Source organism: Podarcis muralis, chromosome 2 (assembly GCF_964188315.1).
Source record: "Podarcis muralis chromosome 2, rPodMur119.hap1.1, whole genome shotgun sequence".
Taxonomy (NCBI): domain Eukaryota; kingdom Metazoa; phylum Chordata; class Lepidosauria; order Squamata; family Lacertidae; genus Podarcis; species Podarcis muralis.
The window spans coordinates 75619989-75635676 of record NC_135656.1 but is presented as its reverse complement, the minus strand read 5'-3'; the positions used below and the strand labels follow the sequence as shown (position 1 = coordinate 75635676).

The following is a 15688-nucleotide window of genomic DNA, read 5'->3' as shown; positions in this document are numbered from 1 at the left end:
CTCCAGAGGGGCGTCAGTGAGGCTCTTGGCCTGTGTGCATATGCACATGCTTGTGGGGTGTGTGTACTAAACTGTGTTTGGCCTGGGTGAAACAAACCTAGTTTTGCCCCTGGATGTGACCTAGGGATGGCTGGAGCCTGCAGAAAACTATGTGAGCCAGACGGAGGCCTGCGGTTACCATTGGACCCTTAGGGTCCCCAGCCCTCTGGCGCAATTTGCAGCCTGCTGAAGGTTGCTCACATTGCGTGTCATTTCGGTCAGTCCTGATAACTCTGTTGCTTGACTGAACATCTCTGAAGTGCTATTTGTGGTGTTGCTTTACTGAGTCTTATGGACCAACACCTTTGCTTTTTAAAAAATTTCTCGTTCTAGGAAGCCTCTCTCCCCAAAGTAGACCAGAACCAGCCGTGGCCGTTCTGCCAACCGTTCCCCCCTCCTGCTCTTCTCTTAGTGATACACGAGGCGCTTGGGGACCTTTCTGTACGGAAGGAGCCAGTTATGATGGTGGCGAGCTCTCCCCGCCCCTTTCCCCGCCCCTCTGGTCCCAGCCCTCCAATCGGCTTGCCCGAGCGGCGGGAGCGGCCGGAGCCTGGAGTGCCGCCGCCGCCGCCGCGCACACGCCCCCTCCCTCCTTCCCTCCACGCCGAGGCGGGGGAAGCCTCTCCCGGGGCTTTGCGCCCTTAGCAAGATGCTCTTGCTCGGCGCTCAGGAGCCGCCTCAGAAGGACCCTCTCAGCTCCGGATAGCGAGCGGCGTCGGCCGTGCCCAAGCAACCGGGAGGAGGAGAGGGGGTGCTGCCGGGCTTGTTTCCCTGCCTCCTTCCACCCGCTTCGGGGCGGCGACTGACTGAGGCTGGGCTCCGCTAACCCAGCAGCCGGTGCAGCGCCGAAACCCGGCTGGGTGGCGGCTCGCCTGAGGCGCACGGATGTCGGTGTCCAGGTGCGGCGGCGGCGGCGGCGGCAGTGGCAGTGGCGCTCGACCCGCGCGCTCTGTGCAAGGCCGGGACTGGAGAGGTAAGAGCGCAGCGCGCGCGCTCGTGTGGCGCGTGTCTGCCTGCGAGTGCGGGGGGGACACGGCGCGCGTGGAAAGTACAAGCGCCCTGGGGAGCGGGGCAAGGCGGCGTTCACGTAGGCGGCCGCCGCGGCTGAGGGCGCAGGAGCTGCTGGAATCCCGCCTCTTCCAGCCTGCCTGGGAGCGTGTGGCTTGTCCTCCTGGCCCGGGGCTATTTTTATGACTCGCTGCAAGCGAGGAGAGGGGCTTGTTTGCAGCCTGCCGTGCTTGGCCTCGCCCAAAGGAAGCTGGAAGGACCGGGGGGGGGGTCGCGGGGGGCTCAACATGTCGCTCGTCTTCCCGCCGGGGCGAGCTGCGACTCTGCGAACTGGCTGCTTGAAGGACGGCTGCCTTGTGCTGGGGGGAACTTGGCCTCCCACCCCCGCCCCACAAGAGCTCTCCTTTGGGGAAGGTGGCGCGGCGCCCCGCTTTCCAGAGCGGACTCCCTCGCCTCAGGTCTTCCTCCCGTGGCAATGACCACCCGGAGGCTTCCTAGTGCTCCATCCCGGGGCGCCAGTCCCATGTTATGAAGCGTGTGGAGCGTGGCGTCCTCCGCCCCTCCTCCTCCCGCTGCTGCTCTTATTTCTGTTGGCCCCCCGCCCCTCCTTGTGTTTACCATGCGCTGCCCAGGCTAGGCTGGGCTGGGCTGCTGCTGTTTCTGTTGCCGACAGGAACTGCTCCTGACCTCCAAATCCACCGTCGTTTTCTCCTTCCCTCCAAACACACTACACATTCAGGAAGTGGTTAATTTATTGAAAACATTGGATATGCAGAGAGGACTGTAAGATAGATCTTCTCAACTAGACCATGGTATCTTAATGGAGGCTTAGTGGCAAGGGAGTGGCACTCCACACGCGCTCAGAGGCACCTCTCTTTGTTGTGCTTTAAACACTTTTAAAGTAGAAAAGCAGCTAATGAGCACCCTATGGGCATATTTCCTATTTTAAAACTTCAGACATGTTTCAGGGCTTCAGAGAGATGGCTGCAAAAATTGGAAGGAGGTCAGGCCTCTGCTGCTTTAGGGATGCTGGGCTTTGCATCCTTTTGAGCTTCTGGTGGCTAACTAATGTCTCCCAACCATTAATTATCTTTTTTGACTGCATTGTTTTGGGCTGTCAGTTTGGTGAGGTAGACATCTCTCTCTCACCTTACCATTCTCTGTTCATTTCTATGCTAGCAGTGCTAGTATTGGGTGTGATGGATAGTCCACTTACGAATATTGTATATAACAGTGACTAGTTCCTGCCAGGTGCTTCAAGGGAGTAAACGGCCCTGAGGACTGTGAAACAATGATGTTGTGCTTGTCCAGCAAACTAAGGAAATACAGTTATAAGCAAGATTTGTTACTAGTTGCCATGATCACTTTTGGTAGAGATGAGTTTGCCTGCATTTTTGTGTCAAGGGTTGAATGTGCCTCCAGTACCAACTCTGGGCCAAATGCAGGTCCCTCAGCCTGAGTTAGTTCCCTGCCTGGTAGCAGCATGGCTCATTGATGGACCAAGAATAGATTCAGTGCATTTCCGGTGTAGAAATAAAAAGCTAAGAAAGGAAGTTGGGAGTTGGGAGATGCTTCCATGTAAACGTTTCCTAATACGCTGAACTCTGGTCACTCCTGTGTGGAAAGGGATGTAATTACACCACTTAAGTTGTAATGTTTCCCAATGCTATATGCATGTGAATTGCTTTGCATTGTGCTAGAAAGCAATGATTGGTTGTAGCTTCTCAGCGTGTATGCACACAATGTGCACAGAATTAGTATACTATTTAAGTTATGCATGAGTTGCACACTGTTATCTGCACACGTGGTTTCCATGTAGTAAATTAACAATAATGTGAAATGGTCCTTCTGTACAAATAGATTCATTCTGATCTATTCCCCTGTTATATTTTTTGATACATCTGTGAATTTCAGGAGCATTCTCATTAATAATAGAACTAAGATTTTGTACAAATGGCCTATATAGTTGACACACCAGTGTGAAATAATTTTGTTCAATTGTATAGAGAAGAGTGATCTATGGCAATTGCCTCTTAGTTTCTGGTTCACTGTTCACTGTTTAGTATTTGCAATGGACAGCTTACACAGTGGATCCCTGCATTCCATAGGTTGGTTTACAGCACAATCCTATCCTATGCTGTTTGCTCAGAAAAAGAGATTAACAGCACAATTTGGTGAATCCCTACTCAGAAGTTTCAAAGTCCAATTTTGGTCAATGGGTCTTCCTCTCGGGTTACTGTGTATAGGACTGCAGGTGTATACACACTTTCTTGGGTGTAGGTCCCACTTTGAATAGAAGTGCATAGAATTGTGCTATAAATCTACTTCCCTTCTCCTATACCTATAAACATAAAGAGAATTCTCCCGGTGTACAATTCAGAGTTAAAACAAAGTAGACGTCACATATGATGCTATTTACTAGGTTCTTTCTTGGTCAGAATATAGGGATCTGTCCTGTGGAGTACAGAACAATATTATTATTGCTTGAAAGCGCAAATCAAGATTAAGTTAGGGCCGTAGATTGCAGTGAGAGACGGTAATTAGTTTAAAATACGTTTTTAGGTCTTTCAGTTCCTATGTAATTATTGAGAAACAGAGTGCAGCCTTTGATTGAGTTGGAAGACAGAGTGCATCAGAAGGTCATCCTCTTTAGTTCAACTAGGCTTAAGCTAGAAGAAAGAGTGGGCTGTGGCTGGAGCAGTGTTAGATATATAACTCAGATATATAAACAGATCGCCAAGTGGCACCTTAAACCTAGGCCATGGTTGCCACAACAGAATGTCTAGGCACCATTTCCCCCCTCCCCCGGATATGAAGTTTGCTGTTATTATTATTCATTTCATTTCTATGCTGCTTTATATTTTAAAGAAAAAAAAAGGTTTACAACACATTAAAACATCAAATAAAAGAATCCAGAATAAAACAAATTCAAGTGTCAAGGAAAATATTTCAGCTCCTTCTCTAAGTGGCAGTTTGCTTTCCCCATATTTATTTACCTGCTTTGTTTATGTAGCTGCCCCATAGCAGAAGTATTCTAGGAAGCTGGTGTGGTATAGTGGTTAGAGCAGGGGTCGGCAAGGTTTACCTGGGCTGGGCTGGTTCACTCCCATGGAGATTGTTCCGTAGGCCGGATCGCATCAGCGCACACGCAGTTTCTGGCGCCATGGAAGCGAGTCCCCGTTCCGCGCTGTGCCGGTTTAGCGCAGTGTGCGGGGACTCACCAAGCGGGCCGCTCGATTTGGGGGTGGCTCATGGGCCATTTAAATGATCCCCATGGGCCACAGGTTGCTGACCCCTGGGTTAGAGTGTTTGACTAGGACCTGGGAGATCAGGGTTCAAAAATCCCCACTCAGTCATGAAGCTCACTGGGTGAACTTGGGCCAGTCATAGCCTCTTTACCTATCTCACAGGGTCATTGTAGGGATGAACTGAGGAGGAGGTGAACCATGTACACCTTGGAGAAAAAGGTGCAATAAAAAAGCTCTTCTGCTAACCTGCTTAAGGAAACTGAAGGGGCCATAGTGATAGCCACAGTTATGAGAGATTTATCACCCCAGCCTACTGCTTCTTGCTATTTTAGAAGGCAGACTACACCTGCCTAATGATGAGGCTTGTTTCCTGTGGACAACTCTGTTTTGGCTGTATAGTTTTTCAGTCACTTCAGAAGCAGGAATTATTTATGGATCTATTTGGTTTTGAATTATGTAGTGCCTTCAGTAATGGTGGCGCTTCTCCCTGGCCAGAATTCCTAACCAAGGCTTGTAGCTGGATAAGAATATTTCGTCTTAATCATCATATTTAGTCTTAAACATTGGTGCTATTGCATCCTTTAGGTTTGGTTAAGTGGGGGATCCATTGCAGAGAAAGATTGGGCTGTGTGCATGTGATATCATAATTTCATGGCCTGTTCCTGATCTCATAAACACAATTAAGGCCTTTTTTTTTTTTTTTAACAACTGCGCTGGCTGCTAGTGCACCTGTTAAAAATGGTCTAAGGCAGGGTGGTCCAACTTTTCATTCCAAGTGGGCTGCAATAGTACTTGTTGAGGACCATGTCAGAGCCCTCATGCCTCCTTCCCAAAGCCCAGCACCTCGCTTACTCAGCTTTGGGAAGGCAGGGTGAGGACTGGGGGTTGTAAAATGTTGCTGACAGCCGCCAAAACGCCTAGGGCCTTGTGTTGGACCACCCTGGACTAAGGTATAGTCTAAGGTATAAACTAATTTTTTAATCATGCCTGGGGGCGGGAGAAGAGTAGGGGCAACAGAGGGGCAACACCCTGAGTGAACACAGACTAGAGCTTTACTGAATGGATGATTTCAACCAGTTTGGCACCAAGAGTACATGGACCCTCGTGTTGTAATGCCTGCCTGCTGATGAAACAATGGAAGGGTAAACAGCACGAGACAAGATTGGCAGGTGACCAACCAAGACATGTGCGTTAACCACACTCTGCAGCTCTATTCAGATTTAATCAGAACTGGGATTAAATAACTCCCGTGGGCTCTGCCCTTATCTCCCAGCATCATATCCCCCCAGTGGCATCCCTTCTCCAGCTGAATTCACTTAGGAGCCTATCTGCAACCAGAAGGACTCCTGATTGCTAAGTGAGTAAAAGTCAGAGGTGGAGTTGGCAGAGGTGCGAATCTAAGCTAAGCTAGTGTTATGCCTATTATGTGTCATCTGGAAAGACTGTAAACAGCATTCATGCACATGATGTGTAAAATAATTCTCATTCCATCTAGTTAACCATCCTTTCCCCCTTCAACTTTATAACTGCATCAGGTGCCTCCTTCTCCATTTAGAATTGCCAGAAGAATGGAGAACGAAGTACTTATTCATCATGCTACGCAGGTTCATAAACTCAGAAAAAAAGTCTTTCAAAGTGAACATATGTTAACAGTGCACTAAACTTTTTTTAAAAAAAGAATTCTAATTCTCTTTTTAAGAATCTAATCCCAGCAATTTCTCCCCCTGGTTTGAACTAGCACTTTGCTGTACTCTTGTGAGAAAGTACAAAAATTTGGGTTGGGGATACAGAGTGAGTTTATACCCTATAAACCTTGGCTTGTCTTCTTCTGTTTATTGAAAGATATAAGGGACAGCACCAATACAATGATGTTTTGTCATTAAACTTAACAAAGTTTTGCTGCACACAACATAACAAATGTTTATGGAGCTTGTTTAACAACCTTTGCTTTAACTACAGTTACTTTTCTGTTTCATGTGAAATACCATCAACTCCTATAATAGTGAATTGATTGTTATCTCCCTGTGTTAAAGGAGAACCACGAGATCCATGAGATTCATAGATTATGTGGTGTTTGCAATAATGGGACATAATTCTATTTATTTATTTAAAGAATTTATGTACTGTCCTTCAATGAAGCTTCCAGCATGTTTTACAAAGTCAAAGTAAAATGCACAAACTACTAGAATCTCTGTAGTTTGTCCTTCCTTTTTCCCTAGCAACCAGGATGCATCTTTCTTATGGGGGGGTTCTTCTGAAAGCAGGTACTCTCTAGAACAGTGTTTCCCAATTAGCTAAGTACTGCAGACCCCCATTTTTTCTGAAAGCCAAGCCATGGACCCCCTAGTTTTGAAAATGTTGATATCTCTATAGTAGTTTTTGTTATGTGAATGGTGCCACCATACCTTCCAACATATCCCAGTGCCTTACAGGCTACACTCTTGCATGAGTTATGTGAGTTATGTGAGAGGATGCCCCCCTCAAAGGAATGTCCTGGACAGTTGATAGATATGTGCCATGGATCCCCTTTGTGGATTACACAGACTCCATCGGGTGTGTGGACCACCAATTGGGAACCACTGCTCTAGAATACATTTTCTGCAAATGCTGTTACACAAAAAGTGTGGTGGATGTTAAAGAATCCCTTTCCCAAATGGTAAATGAAAAATGTGAAAACTTTGCAAAGAGGCTTAGGTATGTCTCCTGCTGTATGTGTTAAGAATTCACTATGTAGTTAACCTACAGTACGATGGAATGCATGTCTATTCAGTAGTATCCCTCTTGGTATTAATGGCGCTTATTCCCACGTAAGCAGATACAGGTTGGCAGCCTAAGCTTTGGTTTAGGGTTGGCATTGTGGAAAGCAGGTTTGTTGTGCCTTTAACAGCTGTATCTCCACCATCAGAACAAGCAGGACATAGTTGACTTCCCACGATAAACATGAGGCTGTCCAAGACGTGAGTGGGTTGGTGGGTGGTAGCAATAGCTGTACTCGCTCTAATTTTGTTTTATGCCACGCCCCTTATGGCAGTCATTTTGTGTTTGGTACCCACAGCACTCTCAAAATTTGAAATGTGTCCAGTAGTCCAGAATGTTTGGCGAACTCTGCATTAGTGTATAAGAACCATTAATAAAATATCTTTGTAGTTATTTTAATATGGCTAACATGACTTCAACAGGAGTGAAAAGAATTCTAAAAATCATTTTCTCTGGTATTAAGTTAAAAATAGTTTGGCAGTTGCTTCACTGTTAATGTGAAAACCCATGTTCTAAGGGAAAAAAGTGGTCATGACCTTTTTCAGTTCCATGGCTGGAGTTCCTTGGAAAGGAATATCACATTAGCATGGCAATGTGTCATAACAAAAAAAGGTCAGTCTTGTCTTCTGAATTAAATATTTCTCTTTTCTCTTGACATTTTTTTTTGTTTGAATAATTTTTTAAAGAGTTTTATTTTTTTTACAAAGATTTAAACATCCAGTTCAAGAATACATTCAGTAAAAAAGAAGAAAAACACACATAATTATTTTGTAGTTGTTTTCACTATATATCCATGACCCAATCTCCAACATCAACCTAGGCTGATGAATGTTTAGCATATGTTATAAGAAAGAAGTGTCATTGTGACACCTACCTTGTGTGCTTGTTTTCACTAAAAACAAAAACTGAGAACTCTAATGTACCATTGCTTTTAATGGGACATATTTTCCCCTTGTGATCAGTGGGACTTAGGCTGCAGGCCTGTACAAGCCTTGGACTAAGCTGCACTGAAATTGGTGACACCTTTTCTTGAGTAGCTATGTATAGGATTCTACTGTCGGGCCTAATTCTCACCTAGGGGGTAAATTTGTGCCTAGACCAGGGGTCAGCAAACTTTTTCAGCAGGGGGCCAGTCCAGTGATCCTCAGACCTTGTGGTGGCCTGGACTATATTTTTTTTTTGGGGGGGGGAAATTGAATGGATTCCTATGCCCCACAAATAACCCAGAGATGCATTTTAAATAAAAGGACACATTCTACTCATGTAAAAGCACGCTGATTCCCGGACCGTATGCAGGCTGGATTTAGAAGGCGATTGGGCCGCATCTGGCCCCCGGACCTTAGTTTGCCTACGCATGGCCTAGACTCTACCACTTGAAAGAAAGCCCAAGAGAGGGAATGCTATTAACTCTGAGAAGGAACAGCAGAATTCACCCATGTATCAGGCACTTCTGATCTCTTAACTAGCTTTTATCTTGCTTATTTGACAGATTTATAGACTTCATGGCAAAAAGGCATTGACAAGTTATAGAGAGTAAATACAAAATAAAACGCAAACTCTTAACAATAAAATCAATTCAGTAAACTCAAAAACCAGTGGAAACATTTCATGAAATATTAATCTGATTTTACATATATGACGGGGTTAGCACCGCAGAGAAATCCTTCCTAAACAAAACTGTCTTCAGTAGAGGCATAGACATCATTGTGCTTGGTGTCTGTCTGACCTCAGCTGGTAATTGATTCCAGAGAGCTAGAGCTGCAACACTAAAAGCCTGGTTACAGGCTAAACGCACCTCTTGTGTACCACCTGAAATGTGGTTCTGTTACATTTGCATTGGGCTTAACTTGGGAAAGGTCCAGCATTGTGGATCATCAGCAATGAGGTTCAATTGCTCATATTCTGCTTCCATTCTCTAATACCTAATTAAATGTCACCAGATTTTGCAAGATAAGTGAGAATGCTCCAGGAGCTCCAATAATGCTTTGTTTCCTGCAAGACATAACTGTAGGGAAATAACACTTGAAACATTCTTTCCCAAAGAAACAACATTTTTTGTTTGTGGAAAATAGCAAACACTTGCGTGTTTTTTTGATGTCTCAGCTACAAACTAGTTAGGTGAGGAGATGCCAGAATACAAAAGTGTCTTAACTTGGTAAAAGAACAGATGGTATACCTTTGAAGAAGAATATGGCACTTCTGTTCACCTGCTTAAACTTCTCGTAAGCCAGTATAACCTTTCTCTAAAATACATTACTGTACCCTTCAGCTGTGATACTAGTAATAAGAATGCAGAGTTTGCCCTTTTAAGCTGTAATAAAAATGTTCTCCGGTATTACAGATAATTGAAATGGAAGAATATACTGTCTCCTTCCCAATTAAACTTTTATTGGATAAAACAAAGGAAATCTGAGGAATGCTGTTGTTTTGGATTAATGTGATTTTAAAGGTGAAAAGGAAACTGTGGCTTGAGCTGAACTCTTGACGCGCATGTTCACAAACTAGTCAAAGGTCTGCCAAAGTGTGAGAGGACATGTGGTTCCTTGTACAGAAGACGTCTTTTAAATGTTGTTAGCCGTCCCTTGTCCCAAAGCAAGAGAAGATGATTCTGGAATTGCCTTTGAAACAGATACAAGATTTGGGCAATAGTCTAATGCACACTTATGGGACGCGGGTGGCGCTGTGGGTAAAACCACAGTGCCTAGGACTTGCCGATCGTAAGGTCGGCGGTTCGAATCCCCACAATGGGGTGAGCTCCCGTCTTTCGGTCCCAGCTCCTGCCAACCTAGCAGTTCGAAAGCATCCCCGGGTGCAAGTAGATAAATAGGGACCGCTTTATAGCGGGAAGGTAAACGGCGTTTCCGTGTGCTGCGCTGGTGCTGGCTCGCCAGACGCAGCTTCGTCATGCTGGCCACGTGACCTGGAAGTGTCTTCGGACAGTGCCGGCTCCCGGCCTCTTAAGCGAGATGAGCACGCAACCCCAGAGTCGGTCACGACTGGCCTTCGGGCAGGGGTACCTTTACCTTTACCTAATGCACACTTAGCTAAGTAAACATGAAAAGGATGGGTTTGTGAATGTGTTATTTGTCATTTGGTTCCTATCTTATTTTACATTTCATTAGCTAATACTGCTGTAAAAAGAAGACACAATGTAGAAGTATAATAATAATGTAAATGGAAAGAAATGGGACATTTTTGTAGCATACCTTAAATCAGATTTGAAATGAATATGTACTTTTAAGGAGAGGGATGCCATGAAATTGCATTTTGGTTATTGCTGACCAGCAGAGTGGGGGGGGGGGACCATTAAAAAGTAGTCATTTTTTTAAAGAACCAATTTTGATTAAAAAAAAAATCAGTTATGTTAACTGCCACTTAAAAATAACCTGGACTGAAAGAGATATCTGAATAAACAGAGGAAGGCTACCATTCTGAGCGGCTCAAAGTGCTGCATATGGTGCTCTGTCTATGGGGTAGCAATGGATGTAGCTCTTAACTTTGTATGGTAGCCTACATTCGAGCCACACAAAAGTCACACCTCTCTCCATCCCTTCAAGCCAGAGAGGCATTATTGCAGGTCAAGGATGCATTCCAGCTACACAAAAACCCCAGAGAAAGGCGCAGAGCAAGACTAGTGTAGCCTGGTGAGGGAGCGTGGCCTAGCGGGTGTTCTGAGGGACAGCCAGAGAGGTTTAGAGGGATGCATTGCATTCCTCACCCCTATGAACCAAATGGCTCAGATATTTGGCTTCCATGTCATGAGGAAACAATGTTACGCTGAGGGCCTTCCAGCCTTTGCATCTAGCAAATATTTGGCACTTTTCCTTCTAGTGAATGATATTGCTTAGTATCACAAGACTCAAATACTGTAGAACTCTTTAGGACCAGTTAAGACATGATGGCTAAACTATGGTTAGGCCAATGTGAACATGCAGAGGGGTCGTGTGTCCTTCTCTTCCGTAGGCACTTATTCACTTCTGGCTTTATGATAACCGTAGTAATCTGTGATACCCAAGTTGGGCAAACTATAGTTGCTGCTAACCTTTGTTTGTTTCCAGACCAAAATTCTCCATGGCCATTAAAGTGAGATAAGGTTACTTTAATGTGGGGTGTGGATGTCACCTTACTATATCTGATTGAGTGGCTCTGCTTCCCATCTATCCCTAATGGAATTGGTTGCTAATTTAAGGAATACAGTGGTACCTTGGTTTGCAACCTTTTTGGATTACAACCACATTCAACCCGGAAGTGTGTGTTCATTTTTTTGGATTACAACCCATTTTTGGGGAGGCCCCATTGGCAAAAGCGTGCCTTAGGTTACAACCTGTTTTGGTTTACAACCGGACCTCTGAAACGGATTATGGTTGTAAACCAAGGTATCACTGTATATCTAATGCTATGAGTCCAGTCACAGAGGGTATTGTAAATTGAAGAGAGAGGTAGGTGATTTTTACAAATTCAGTTTTCTTGCTACAGTCCCCTGTGTGTGTGCACACGCGCGCACTCTCTCTCTCTCTCTCTCTCTCTCTCTCTCTCTCTCTCTCACACACACACACACACACACACAGCATCACAGAGTTGGGGAAACATCTGGAACAGTGTGAGAGGTGGTGCAAAAACTGGATCCAAGAGCCTTCCATTGATGTAAGAACAGCATCTGGTACAATCCATTTTTATTGACCCTCCCCCAGGTACTATAGCACGCATGCTTGTTCAGGAATGGATGAATGAGAAAACTTGATACAGTACTGATAATCAGTTCTCTTTGCATGAAAAAAACACCTCAACACTGCATGTGGTTTTCCTCTTTTAAAAAGACCTCTAGTGAATCCTAGAAGTTTCCTGCAAGTGTGAACCTGAAAAATGTGTGTAGCTTGGCTTTTGTGTATATATTATGTTGAGAATATTAATTATTGTGAAATTTTCTCCAAGGAATTCAAAAATTTGGAGATTGCAAATTGCCATTGCATAATACAATCCATATACATGTTTGGGCTGAGGCTCTCATATTTTTTGGTATAGCAAAATTATGTTTGGACATTGTTACAAGTAACAGAGTAAGTAGAAACAAACACCACTAAAACCTTAAAACTGTTTAGAATTTACAGTACAGTAACTAATATTTATAGGAAGTTGCCAATCTTCAAAGGAAAGTGCTTGTGTCTGTCAGTGATGTGTATCAGACCGTCTCAGAATTAGGGTTGAATCAGCTCAGTAATTAGGCACTCCCATGTTGCCAAGTTGTAGAAAAATAGGAGATAAAAAACTTAAGCAGGACAGCCTGCAGTTATCTGTATGGGTGAGTGAGCTGCAACAAATTTATTTGTTTATGAAGGAGTGACTGAGCTATTCATTCACAAATATGGTGTGACTTTAGACTTGACAGCTCAAAGCAGACATTTCTAGAACAGTCCATAGAAATGCAAAAGATCATATGATCAGATCCAGACATGTAGAGAAGGTACGTGTCTGCTGTGTATTTAATGGAGGTGAAATGATTGAATTAATCAGTAGGATTTATGTACCACTTAATCCTCACAACTTCTATGTGGTTTACATTAAAATGACCAATATAATCAGATGAGTAGTAGCCTAACTACTTAAGGGTGGCGCTGTGGTCTAAACCACTGAGCCTCTTGGGCTTGCCGATCAGAAGGTCGCCAGTTCGAATCCCCGCGACGGGGTGAACTCCCATTGCTCTGTCCCAGCTCCTGCCAGTTTGAAAGCATGCCAAAAAGTGCAAGTAGATTAATAGGTACCGCTCCGACGGGAAGATAAACGGTGTTTCCGTGTGCTGCTCTGGTTTCGGTGTTCCGTTGCGCCAGAAGCAGCTTAGTCATGCTGGCCACATGAACTGGAAAAACTGTCTGCGGACAAACGCCGGCTCCCTCGGCCTGTAAAGCAAGATGAGCGCTGCAACCTCAGAGTTGTCTGTGACTGGACTTAACTGTCAGGGGTCCTTTACCTTTTACCTTTGGTAGCCTAACATTTTTCAAAATAAAATCAGCTATTTTAAAAATACAATATAACATTATAAAATAAAATCACACATTAAAATACATGCCAGATTTACATGTCTGGATCAGCTTGCTGAATTGTATATCTTATTGCTGTTTGTTGTACAGCTAACAGCACAGAAGACTCGGAGTAGCCACTGCCAGCATTTACAGAAGTTGTGAAATTCATGTGGTTCTATCCAATAGGTGTCCCACTGATGATGGGATGCTCTTTGATCCAGGGGAACATTGCATTAGTGGAACAGGGATTGAGGGAATATGCGACAATTCCTTTCCCCCCTGCAACCTACCATGCTGCCCCCAAACTGGAGTTTTGGGGTGGAACAAAACAGGAGATGATGCAGGGAACTACAAGGGGGAGGGGGAGCTGCCAAAGATTGATTCAATCCCTGTTCTGTTGAAAGAAGGCTCTGGTGGATTTAAAAGCCTTCCATTAGTGGAGGGGCACCAATTGGATACCATCCATAATATGTATTACAAAGCTGAGAAGCTTGGTGGATATATATATATTAAATTCTTCAAGCCTCTAGATACCTTTAGTATTGGTACAGATTCTGTTTAGGCTGATCCCACTGTCTGGTTTAAAAATATAAAAATCTGAATTGCAAGTCAAAAAATATGACATTGGCTAGATTTTTAGCCCACCAGTTCCTTTTGGGTGGAGGTTAAAAATCCTATTTTTACTAATTTAAGTTTAATGAAGAAAACCTTCCTGTTGCATAAATGGATTCAGAACAAGAGATGAGAATTGAAACATTTCTATTGTGTGTAATTGTGTGTGGGGTTTTTCCCCCCTTTGGGGGAGGGGTGTGTGTCATGCCTTTAAAGTGTAAGACGATGCATTCTCAAAAGGGTTATATCCAACCACCAGGGCAGATGAATTAAGGCTTGTAAAAATAAATAAATACGTCATTTGTTTCAAAGGTTTCATTAGGATCACTTGAGACATGCATGCTCCTTGCACAGGACAGGAAGTATTTTGAGAAATCTTTTCTCCTTTCATGCCTTGCCCTGGGAGTAATCATTGATGTTGCCACAGAAACAGCACGTACTGCATTACGCAATTCCTTGCTTAGACTGGGGGGGTGTTGGGAAGTGTTTTAAAACCCGCCTTGAAATTTTGATACAGCACACTGTGTTTTCATGTCAGCTACTTCCCTGACTTGAGATTTATTGTCCCGTTCCAGAACATCCAACGCTTACAGAAATTCCAAGTATTTTGAAGAGGAAGAAGGAAAAATGAACATTCAGGCTCCATTCCCCCCCCCCCCCCGTTAATTGTGGCTTGGACTCAGCAGTGTCTTGCACCAATGTAAAGGCACTTCTTGTGCAAAGCAGCTTCTCTGAATTCTGGCAGCCCAGCTTCAGCCTCTGCGCCCCTCTATCATTACTGTTCCAGAGGATTCCTTGACCCTCTCTGGTGGCAGTGGCTTTTTTTTTGGGGAGGGGGTTTGCTGCACAGAGGGTGGGCTAAGGAAGTCTCATTGGATCCTGTCCTACATGCAAATTTGCATATTAATATTTTGTTACTTAGTCTGAGATAAGTGCACACCAAGTACATTAAGCATAGTTGTTTTCTGCCTGTGAACATCCCTTTTAGCTAGTTGTCTCATGTATGAATGCAGGACAGATTGTGAACAAAACAAAAGGAGGTTGGCTATTAGAGGGAGGGCCTTTTTGGTGTTGGCACCATCAGAGAAGCCTGCCTGGTGCCTACTTGACCATTTTTGGTGCCAGGTGAAAATACTTTCCATCTTAAATCATAGAATCATAGAGTTGGAATAGACCACAAGGGCCATCGAGTCCAACCCCCTGCCAAGCAGGAAACACCATCAGAGCACTCCTGACATATGGTTGTCAAGCCTCTGCTTAAAGACCTCCAAAGACGGAGACTCCACCACACTCCTTGGCAGCAAATTCCACTGTCGAACAGCTCTTACTGTCAGGAAGTTCTTCCTAATGTTTAGGTGGAATCTTCTTTCTTGTAGTTTGGATCCATTGCTCTGTGTCCGCTTCTCTGGAGCAGCAGAAAACAACCTTTCTCCCTCCTCTATATGACATCCTTTTATATATTTGAACATGGCTATCATATCACCCCTTAACCTCCTCTTCTCCAGGCTAAACATGCCCAGCTCCCTTAGCCGTTCCTCATAAGGCATCGTTTCTAGACCTTTGACCATTTTGGTTGCCCTCCTCTGGACACGTTCCAGTTTGTCAGTGTCCTTCTTGAACTGTGGTGTGGGATCGACACTGTGGTGCCCAGAACTGGACACAGTACTCCAGGTGAGGTCTGACCAGAGCAGAATACAGTGGCACTATTACTTCCCTTGATCTAGATGCTATACTCCTATTGATGCAGCCCAGAATTGCATTGGCTTTTTTAGCTGCCGCGTCACACTGTTGGCTCATGTCAAGTTTGTGGTCAACCAAGACTCCTAGATCCTTTTCACATGCACTACTCTCAAGCCAGGTGTCACCCATCTTGTATTTGTTCCTCTCATTTTTTTTGCCCAAGTGCAATACTTTACATTTCTCCCTGTTAAAGTTCATCTTGTTTGTTTTGGCCCAGTTCTCTAATCTGTCAAGGTCGTTTTGAAGTGTGATCCTGTCCTCTGGGGT

The 15688-nt window shown here is 44.4% G+C and overlaps 1 protein-coding gene across 1 annotated transcript in view; it reads left to right on the top strand.

Moving 5' to 3' along the window:
• Positions 1-609: 609 nt before the first annotated feature.
• Positions 610-15688, top strand: part of PFKFB4 (6-phosphofructo-2-kinase/fructose-2,6-biphosphatase 4) — a 70937-nt gene continuing 55858 nt past the window's right edge. The window contains exon 1 of the mRNA XM_077924808.1: positions 610-1012. Coding sequence (XP_077780934.1) covers positions 925-1012 — 88 coding nt within the window. The 5' untranslated portion in view covers positions 610-924. The remainder of the gene's footprint in view (positions 1013-15688) is intronic.